The 11,385-nt window shown below is 36.0% G+C and overlaps 1 protein-coding gene across 2 annotated transcripts in view; it reads right to left on the minus strand.

Annotated features, from left to right (window-relative positions):
* Nucleotides 1-11,140, minus strand: part of fbln1 (fibulin 1) — a 111,953-nt gene extending 100,813 nt beyond the window's left edge. Inside the window, exons 1-3 of one of the 2 annotated variants that reach the window (XM_059978016.1) lie at nt 10,971-11,140; nt 10,502-10,573; nt 521-629 (exon numbers count right to left, since the gene is read on the minus strand). In XM_059978016.1, coding sequence (XP_059833999.1) covers nt 521-629; nt 10,502-10,562 — 170 coding nt within the window. In that variant the 5' untranslated portion in view covers nt 10,563-10,573; nt 10,971-11,140. Of the gene's footprint in view, nt 1-520; nt 630-10,501; nt 10,742-10,970 lie in introns of those variants that run through there. The other variant, XM_059978017.1, reaches the window with a different exon arrangement.
* Between the last annotated feature and the right edge of the window lie 245 nt (nt 11,141-11,385).

Genomic DNA, 11,385 nt, shown 5'->3' on the forward strand with positions numbered 1-11,385 from the left:
CCTCAACAACCAAGCTCTTGAACCAAAGAGGATAACTTCACTCAATTTCACTTGGGCCATCATTGAAATGATGGATTCACTTTAACCTATGGATTCACTTTCAAGTAGTCTTCATCTCATGTTCTTGACATGTATTCCTTTATTTATTAATTATTATTTCTTTCTTTTTGTATTTGCACATTTTGTTATCTTTTGCACACTGGCTGAACACCCAAATTGGTGAGGTCTTTCATTGATTCTATTATGGTTATTATTCTATTATAACTTATTGGGTATGGTCAAAAGAAAATGAATCTCCGGGTTGTGTATGGTGACATATAAAAATTTTGATAATAAATTTAAACTCGAACTTTCACTTCTATCTTGAGTCAGTTCTCCTCCATCAACACAGTTCATCCTCTTGGCAGAGCTTGTCTGAAAGTGTTGACATGCGCCTTCTGCCTCCACAGATGTTGCTTGACCTGCTGTCAAGGTGTAAATAATTTGTCTTAAAATAGTTTTTAGAATGTTTGAAAAATACCTGCAAAACAAATCTTCCAGTTTGTCGGGGGGGGAAACACACTCCCTTTGCTGAGTAGCCCACTCCAATCCATCGAAACAGCAACTATCGAATGGACTCTGCACTGTGACTGGAAGGAAAGAAAATATATGAACAGAATGCTTCCTCTTCTGTAAAGTGCAGGAGTGATTACTTTCCCTTGTTCAGATGTCAGCAAGAATTTTTTGATGAATAGCTCTATATTTTTCTTTTTGAGTGTATATTTAGACCATAAGACCATTTCAACTGAGGTTTACCTGCATCAGGAGAACACAAAATGTAATTGATGATGTCCGATACTATCTTGCTCATCTTGAGAATGGGCACAAATCCCATGCAACCAAAAATGAAAAGCTACAGAAATTTTATCTGATGAAGAGTCTGGCCTCAAAAGGTTGACCATTTATTCATTTCTTTGGATGCTGCCCAACCTACTGAGTTCCTTCAGCATTTTGTGGGAGTTGCCTTCGATTTCCAGCATCTGCAGGATCTCATGTGTTTATTATTTCAATGTGTTGATCGCAGAGACTGGGAAACGTCTGCTTTGTATGACTCAGTTCTACACAGAGTGCTACTATTTTGTAAGGGAGTCCTGCAACACTTGTTTTTTTGAAGGACATGTATAAAGAGTATTCCTTCCACTCACCTAACCCTATCCCCATAATCATTTCTCAGTAAAATGCTTCTCCATTTGCACAGACTACAACATTTCACACAAGTGGCACTCAGAGAATGTCAAACCCAGTTTAGATCAGTGAAGTCACATTTGAGCTAAACTGATTTTTAAAACCAAAGTCACACTTGAGTTTATTGTCATATGTACAAGTACATACATGCACAGGTAAAATGACAAACATATTTATGGCTGCATCACAGGCACATAGAATGACATAAGCGGCATTCTTTCTCTTCAGACTTTTAATGGCGGTTGGCAGTCCAACTTAAAGGTGCATTACTGCCACCAACTGGACTGGAGTGTGGTGTAGAGAGTTGGGAAATAAAACCCCAAATAGTTTTTTATCAAGTGAAAACTATATTACCCCAAAGAGCCCTATAGATTTTAAATAATGAAAGATAATATTGTGAATTAAATTAAAGTCAATTCCATGATTTAGTAGTTTTAAAACAAAAACTATCAACCCCCAAAGACAGTAAAGCAGCCTGCATTTGCTTTCTTTCAACCTTATATGGTTCACATTGTAAAAGAATGTGCTCAACTATGTCATAACAATGACAACACCTACACACCCTAGAGTGATGTTTTCCAAGGAATAATTAAGCATAGTATGCTCAATTCTAAGTCACGTCAATAAAATTCCTTCCCTTCTTGATTTACCCCCTAGATCCATAAATTCAACAGTTTTATATATTCTGTAAAAGTGTTTTCCCTTATACTTATTATCCCACAAGTCTTACTATAATCCCCAAATTCTTAGCCCCACCAGCCTCTTGGCTTCTGATTTGCAAAGTGTAAGGTCTATATCCACAGTTGAACTTCAAAGAGCTTTTTTGGCCAAACAATCAACCCGCTCATTCCCCTCAACACCTCCATGTGCAGGGACCCATAAGAAGCAGATAATCACAAGAAAAGCATAAATTAAACATAAAATTTGCACAGTTTTTACAACAAAGGACACAATTATTACAAAAAAAATACAAAGTCCATTTTAGTGCAAGGTGATAAAAATGACATAGTGTTGCTGAACTATAGTGATTCAGTTTGTGCCAATTTAACCTCACAGACATTCATGCATATTTTCCAGCAAGTGATCCTGTAAAACTCTTAAAACTCCCAATCTTTAAAGCTCACCAATCTGGTTCATTTACCCACTGAGCTGCTAAAAACCAGTCAGTCATTAGAGAAGACTGGACCATATAATATAGTCTTTAATCTTAAAGATGTGAAAACAAATCAGTCATCTAAATTGCTAACAGCTTCGGCAAGTGAATCCTTGATCTTTAAATGTTCAATGTTAAAAGAACAGTATGAACAGGTTGAGCATGCATCGTCTAAAACTGAGACATGATGACAAAATGCATTGCAAAACACTCTGCATTCCAGACTTCTGTGAAAATGCCAGAAATTAAAATTAGATTGCAAGACATTCCTATCTTTTTGATATTTTAATAATCCATTGCCAAATCCAAAGTATTACTTAAACTGCATCTAAAAATTGTAATAAATTATCTCCAGCAGACAAGAAATCTAAATAGCTGACAGATAAATGCATTCAAACTTAGACTTACTCAACAATTCAACCCTCAGACTGCAAAGGACAAGCACTTTTCAGGGATTACTGGCAGTTTCATTTGCAACAAATAAAATTTTAATAAATCATGGATTACAGCTGAAAATCCAGAAACTGGATCAGACTTTGTGACTATACTTTCATAGCCAACTGAATACTTTTGCCAGACATAGTCTTCTGCAGAATTCATGATAAATACTGTTTGGTGATTAAAAGGGACGTAAGTGCTGTGCCTCAATTCTAGTAGAAGAAGGTTGGACATGAAGTGAAGATAGCAGGACATTTAGTGCAAGAAGTAAGCCATCTCCAGATGAAACATTGGACTGTATAATATCCCTCGCATCTCAACTACCGTGCATCAATTCCTCCAACTATTTCAGTGGATTGTGATTTGATAAGCCGTTGTGAAGTAAATGATATAAGGTACTCATCTGGCTGCTAAATATTGCAGTGAGTCACCAGATCTAATGCTCAATTTAAATATCTAATTGTACTGATCAATGTCCTCAACTTTGAACACTATGGATGTTGTTGCACAGTTCTGCCCAGGAGTGGTAGAGTTGCAAGAAGACATCATCAGTCATATCTGAATTAGGTATTCTTTGCCGCAAGTAACTAAACACAAATGATGATGCCAGTTCAAAATAGGGGAGAGTTGTTAGATATCCAAAGGCTGGAAATATCATGGTAATCCCCAGACTGCTGGACCATTGGTGCATGAATCTCCATGGACTGTACTTAGATTAGATAATGATATGTTGGATGCCTTTCTGTTTAAAAAAGCAAGTCAGAGGCCGTACTGATACCACTGCAGGGACTGAAGAGATTGTTCCCTCTTGGACATCATGGTTCACTACTCCATCTTCAAATATACAGTGCCTCTTTTCTTTCCTGTACTGGTGTCCTTCCCTTTACAAAGGTTGAGCGTTCCTATGAAACCTTTCTTAAGCCAAAATGGCGTAAAGCAAAGTATCATTAATTTATATGGGAAAAATTTTCGTAAAAGCGAAAATCCTTTTTGCAATGCGAGAACAGGTTACTAATATAGGTCTTTTGTAAAAGCGAAATGGCAGAAAGTGAACATTCGTAAAGCTGAGGACACCTGTACTACCTTTGCACATAATAGCTAACAGAAATTATATATCTGCATTTTTTTTTGTTTCTAGTTTTCATTGTTGTTGTTGTGAGTTGTAAAGGAGACATTATAGATTAATCCACTGACCCTCTCAAGATGTCCAAATATACACAGTGATATTTTGTAATCACTCCCAACCCTAATAGAAGAATGGTTTCTTTTCCTTCATAAATCTGGGTTAACAATATTTGAAATACAGGAGGAGTAAGTAAACAAGGGATATTATACTTAAGTACAACCACTGAATTCTGTGAGCTTAGTGGTGATGGCGGAACTAAACTTAGCAAATTAAAATTTGGGCAACTGAGTTTTGTGTAATTTCATGTTTATGATGGATTCCTAGAATGTGGATTGGAATAGACAAATATTTATTCATCACAGCCCTGTGGCTAATATATAATATAGCTTGATTATTTTGTTCTCAAATATTAATTTAAATATCAATTTATCTATGTTTCAACTAAAGTGGCTAAAATCAAGTAATATTTTAGGTGTAGAGTTCCTGCCAGTTTAGCAAGGGTTGAAATCACTATTAATATATTATTTTGGTATATGAAAACTATTTAATGTAAATATTTTATTGCAATACAATAATCAACAATAATCAGAATGTCTACAAGAGGAAAGATTGATAAAAATTAAGAAAATAAATGTTGGTACTTGATTTCTGTCTTAGGTAAAAGCAGCAAAAATTTAAAAAAGGAAATTGCCTAAAAATATCACTTCTTCAACTGACTATATATCCATTGTGGATTTTTATTAATTTAATACTCATTTACTAACACTGAAATGTATATGTTAAACATTAGAATTAGACATTCAGATACAAGGGAAAGGAAATAACCAATAGGCAGAAAAGGTGCAAGTTAATTTTATATACAAAATAAATATTTCTTTGTTCTCCAGGCCCACGTGATCCAAAGTTACACTTTGATGGTGAAATGACATCCGATCTTTACTATGACAATGACCATCTTTACTAGGACTTCCCAATGGCCAAGTAATCCTACACTGCTCAAACAAATACAGTAGACATAATGCACACTATTCCTGGAATCTTGAAATCCATACAATTTCAAGCATTAGCAGCACCGGCCAATATTCCTTCTGCAAATATTCATTAAGCTATACATATTTTCATATGAGGTCATGTATATGAACAACAATCCATACCTCTCTAAACAGAGAGATCTACGAATCATTTCTCTGAGCTTTCCCTTGTGGATTAGAAATCTGTTCTCAGCCTTAAATATATCCAAGTTTGAACCCACTGTTCTTTGGAAGGAATGTCAAAGACTTATAACCCTCTTACAGAAGAAATTCTTCCTCATACGAGTTGCAAATGACTGTCCCTTCTGCTTCTGGACTACTCTATATAAGAGCAAATATTCTCTTAACACTTACTTGCATGCTAAGAATCTCATATATTTCAATAAGATCACCTCTTACTCTTGTAAATTATAATGTGCAAAGTTCCAAATTGTTTAATGTTCCCTAGTTTAACAGACCATTTCTGGGATTACCCTTGTTAATCTTCAGGGAACCCCTCCAATAAAATAATACCTTTTCTTAAACAGGAGGACCAAAACAGGTGCTAGATGAAGTCTCAAGAGGGCCTTGTACTGTAACAATAAGACTTCCCTACATTTATGCTCCAACTCCTTGAAATAAAGGATAACGTTCTATCAGCATTCCCTATTACCCTCTGCACTTGTGTACTATCTTTTTCTGTTTCATATACCTAAATATTATTATGTTGTGACTTCCTGTATTTTTTTCTATTTAAATAATGTCCTGTTCTGCTCTTCCTTCCAAAACGAAATGCTTTACATTTTGCCCACTTACCTAATCAATCAACATCTCTATATACTTGCTCTCTCACAACTTGTCATTCTGCCTCTTTTTTTGGGTATCCATTAAATTTCTTCATAAGTTATTGTTATACAGATGTAGTTCTGGAGACAAAGACAACTTTAAAATAACTGCTTTATCCTTCCCTGTTAGCCAAAAATCTAACCATGCCAATATGCTGCCTCCAACAGTGAGGGCTCTTGGATGTGATTTTACCTTTGTGAGGCACATTGTCAAGTGCCTTCGAGAAGTCCAAATACAACACATTGTGTTGTAGGTTTTCTATGTACATCTACCAATTCTCCCCTATCCACTCTGGTTGAGAAATCCTCAAAAGTTCAAATGTCAGACAAGATTTCCATTTCTTAAAGCCATGCTGACTCTACAGTAGCTTGTGTTTAGCACTACATTTTACAGTACTAGAGACCTGGGTTCAATTCCCGCTACTGTCTGTAAGGACTTTGTACATTCTTGCCATAACTGTGTTGGGTTTCCTCTGGGTGCTCTGATTTCCTCCCACAGTCCAAAGACATACCAGTTAGCACGTTAATTGGTTATTGTAAATTGTCCCTTGGTTAGACAAGGATAAAATTGTGGGTTGCTGGGTGGTAGGGCTCAAAGGGCCAGAAGGGCCTGTTCCGTGCTGTATCTCAATAAATAAAAAATAAATTACAATCTTCCTAATGTGTTGTTATTACTTTATTTTTAATAGATTCTAATATTTTTCTAACAATTGATATTGACTAATCACCCATAGTTACAGTTACTACTTCTCCAATCTGCTGGCCATGGGTTTTAAAGGAGCTGGTCACATAGACAGTGGACCCATGGTTGAGATTTTTCATAACCCACTAAATTTCAAAGGGTACCAGGAGATTGGAAAATCAGAAAACCAAGTCCCTTGATTAAAAAGAAAGATGGAAGGCAGGGAACTTGAGGTCATTTAAGCATTTTTTGGCAAAATTCTGGAGTCAGTAATCAAAGAGGAAGTAACTAACCATTTGGTTGGTTGTATTTAATCAAACCTTGTCAATAATGGTTTTGTGAAAGATAGATCGTTTGACAAATTTGCTTGAATACTTTGAGAATGTGACAAGGAGCGCTGATGGGGGAGCTGTAGATGTAGCAGATTTAAATTTCTAAAAGGCATTTGAAAAGGTGCCACTTAAGAGGTTGATGCGTAACATAAGAGCTCAATTTATTGGAATCATGATGTTAGAATGGATTGAAAATAGTCTGTCACACAGAGCAGTGGAATAAATGTGTTCTTCACATGTTGTAATGAGGACATTATGAATCTGCAAGTGAACATGGATGGACAGAGGCTGGACTGAAACCTGGCAAATGGAGTTTAATGTAGGATGAAGTGAGGTTATGTATTTTAATGAGAAAAATCAAAACGTGTAGTATTAGCTAAATGGAGAGAGAACAGAAACGAGTGAAGTTAAGATGAATTGTTAGCAGATAGGTTCAACAAGAAAATAAGAAGGCAGTTTAAGATTAATGAGATTTGTTATGGTTGTACAGGGTTTTGGTAAGGGCACACCTGGATTGCTATGCCCAGCTTTGACCTATTTAACTGAAAAGAGTGAAAACTTAAGCTCACTGATAGTTTATCATAAGTCAAGGTTCCATGCTTGCCTTTTCTTGTCAGTGGGGCCTTTGTGAAGAGGTCTTCTCCACTGTGTTGCCTGTGGCCCAACTGCCATCTGGACCATACTACTGGATTTCACCCTGCTGCTAAGGCTTGCAGGGACTGAAGACAGAAATCTTGTGTAGGGAATCAGATTGGCATAATACATCATACTGGCTCTCAGCCAGAAATTTACAACAGAGACATCTACTGCCAACTTAAACAACTCCTGTATTTTCATCAAGCAGGATTTTAACTATATTGTGATTGGTTTATCTTTCAAGCCATCAGAAGAACAAAAGTTTCTGCCTTGTGTTAACTCTTGAATTTGAAATTCAATCTGTAAAAAAAAAATCACTGAAACCTTCCTAGTCTTTCCAGACGTAACTATAAAAGAACCATAAGCTTAATGAGATGCTCTGCTGAAATATATTGTTATATGCAATTTGTTTGAGGTCTTGTTTTCATTCATTTGGTTATTGTCAGATTATACTGCATAACTAACAACAGAAGGACGCTCTCCTTTCGCCAGAGAAGTCAGTAAATCCACACAGTACAAAGTATAAACTGGAGGTTTCATTGTGCAGTCATCTGAACCTGGCTTTAATTATCATCAGACAGATTTCTGTTTTGTGACAGCTATCGTATGTTTGACATGTAGTCAATTATTTTTGTAAGAATCTTTCAGCAGATTTCAATGTACTTGTTTGATAACGTACTTTACATTCTATCTTTATACTTACAGAGCTGAAACCATGATCACTGGGAAGGTCATTTTGCAGCTCATCATTATCATATTGTTCAAGTGGAGAATTGTTTTGCCCATTCCTGAAGGTTTCTTGTTTAACAGGTTCATTGATAAACTTCCAGTTTTTTTTCTCAAAGCTATGCATTAAAATTGATGGTTATTCCAGCACCATACTTCATTAAGAGTTTGTAGACATTTGGTATGTCAACAAAAACACTCAAAAACGTCCATAGATGTATTGTGGAGAGCATTCTGACAGGCTGCATCACTGTTTGGTATGGGTGGGGTGGGTGCAGGCTACTGCACAGGACCGAAAGAAGCTTCAGAGGGTCATAGATTTAGTCGGCTCCATCTTGGTTAGTAGCCTACAAAGTACCCAGGACATCTTCAAGGAGTGGTGTCTCAGACAGGCAGCATCCAATGTTAAGGACCCCCAGAACACAGGGCATGCCCTTTTCTCACTGTTACCATCAGGTAGGAGGTACAGAAGCCTGAAGGCACACATGCAGTGATTCAGGAACAGCTTCCTCCCCTCTGACATCTGATTCCTAAATAGGCATTGAATCCATTAACACTACCTCATTTTTTAAATATATATTATTTCTGTTTTTACACAATTTTAAATCTATTCAATAGTCATATACTGTAATTTATTTATTTTATTCTTCTATATTAAGTATTGCATTGAACTGCTGCTGCTAAGTTAACAAATTTCACAACACGTACTGGTGATAAAAAACCTGATTCTGATTCTGATTCTGATTCTCTGGTATATAGTAAATCTGGTAAGATTCTTGTAGCTTCTGGTAATCTTGCAGACAACTACTGGCCTACCGGTTCACAGTCTCAGTCCATCTCTAATATTAACATAAAATCATGTATGGTACAAATAGTGATTTGTCTAATTTCATCTCTCTGCATGCAAGCCTTACCCACTCCACCATCCCCTATCCAAATAGAACATGAATGGTGGATCAGAGAAGATACCAGCCTGCCAAGTTTTAATAGCAGTGCTTAATTGGAGACTGTAGTGTGAACTCATAATGGGATGTGAAGATGAAGTAAAAATTTACGACTCTGCTATTTAGACAGTTTAATTTACAGACACTGGGTCTACTTCTCCTACCAGTCCTCAAAACATAGTCAATACTGTCCAATCATAACAAATAGATGATCCCTAAAGATGGGATCTCATTTAAACCAACAGATGTTATACCACTAACATGACTTTCCTAAATCTTACTATCATTAGAAAGTCAGCAATGGGGATTACAAATAAGTGCAACCAAACATTTATCAAGATGATTGAACCACCATTTTTAACTGCATTGCAGTTTGTGTGATATTTTTGAGGGTACTTCTGTATTTTATGCAAACATTTTTGTCATACTTTTTAAAAAGAATTATGAAAAGTTAAGTCTGTTCTTATATAAATTACTTTATCCTGTGTGATAACCATTCAACTACTTGAAAGAAACTTGACAACGGGACAAAATTTCAATAACTGGTCAGGCTACTAAATGGCTCTCCATTACAACTGCATTTAAGGTTCTGTACTGTACCTTATTAAAATTACATTGGAATGCAGCTTCAGGGGACAAACAGCTTTGCATACAGAGAGCTATATAGACGATTTGGCTTGGGTGGGAGCTTTACAAGTAGAATAGACATTCCTGTACTGTTTAACATTACAATTTTTAAATGGGTTACAAAATCATTATGCAATTAGGCTGAAACCTGGCAAAGACATCATTCTGTGCAGCATATCAATAAATTCACCAAATGCAAATCACAGATTTAAAATTCTGCAAAACATGATTTTTTTTACATAGTCATCAAGATATTCTCCAAACCTGAAAAATATATACATGAACTTACATGCCTTTGGTTAAGTTAGATGCCAAATGTGTTCATACTGAGGTTCTAATTGAGAATTAAATTATATAAAAAATAGCAACCAGAGAAGTATCAGACTAACTTCTGCTATAAATACAAGTTAGATTGACTGATCTGTAGAATTGTTTGGTGAAGTCCTTATACAGGGCCTCCAAAAAGCAGGTTTATTCTGAAATCCAGACAAAATTTAAGAAAAAGCCATAAATCACGTTTAGAACCATTTTGAAGTATAAATCAGCTGTATCGACTCCTTAGTAAAAACAAGCAGTATGATTTTAACTATTGTGGGTAAAAGGCTGAAACACTCCTTGATATATTTTCCACAATGGACTTTGATTATCTGTGTCCTTTTCAAATAGGTAACAAAGGAAGCTCTGTTTCTGACTGGCAACAACTGCCGTAACATACGGCAGAGCCATGAAAGTTCTTATTTCAATAAATTGACTCTTACCTTGTAGTCTGAATAGTATCAGACTGAGTAATATTTTCGAGGTTCTAGCAGGGAGATCCATCAGGCTGTAAACTAGAAAAGAAAACTTCCTGTTACAGTTTTTAAAAAGAACAAAGATGCTGAATTCTGTTCCTTTTAAACAAAATGTCTAGTCTTCTTTAGTTTTCTCTGTTCTCTTGTTCCTTTACTCTTTCTGCAGCAGCCTTGACTGAAGCAGCTTTTGACCACAACTCTTTTATAAAAAAAAACGACAGGATTTACTTTGAAGGTCTGGCCCTTTCCAAAAGAGATTCCTTAGCAATTAGCCTGTAAGATTTCTGGCCAAACACCCAGAGGGGAGCTCAGCCAGGGAGGTGGGGGTTGCAGGGTTTCACTGCAGCAGTGCTCCTGCTGCTCTTAATTTACCAGTAAGTTTATGGCTTCCCTCTTTCAACCATTAGAATAATAAATGTTTCATTGAAGTACGTACCAAATTCTGACAGCCCTTCAGGAATAACTGCAATAAAGACATTTTCCTTTAATTTTGTTGAATTAAAGGCATTGGATTCTTGGTCTTCTGTTTGTAAGCATCTAATATGAAATCTTCTGTCATGTAACAGTGCAATAGACAAGACTTGAACAGTTTTCCTTGACCATTGCTGCAGACACCATTTATGTGTCAATTGGCAAAATCCAGTTATTAACCCCTCCTACTCACTAGTAAAAAGTAGCAGGATGTCAATAGGGTTAAAAGGTTAAAAAAAATGCATATTTCAAAGAGGAGGGAAACTTTATAAATAAACTTAAATGAGGTTCTCATGGGACAATTCTGAGCTTGATTTAAAGTTAACTATATTCCAGTTTCCAAATAGGCTGGATGGAAACGAAAACCAAAACTGTTAAAA

The sequence above is a fragment of the Hypanus sabinus genome, chromosome 8 (assembly GCF_030144855.1).
Source record: "Hypanus sabinus isolate sHypSab1 chromosome 8, sHypSab1.hap1, whole genome shotgun sequence".
Taxonomy (NCBI): domain Eukaryota; kingdom Metazoa; phylum Chordata; class Chondrichthyes; order Myliobatiformes; family Dasyatidae; genus Hypanus; species Hypanus sabinus.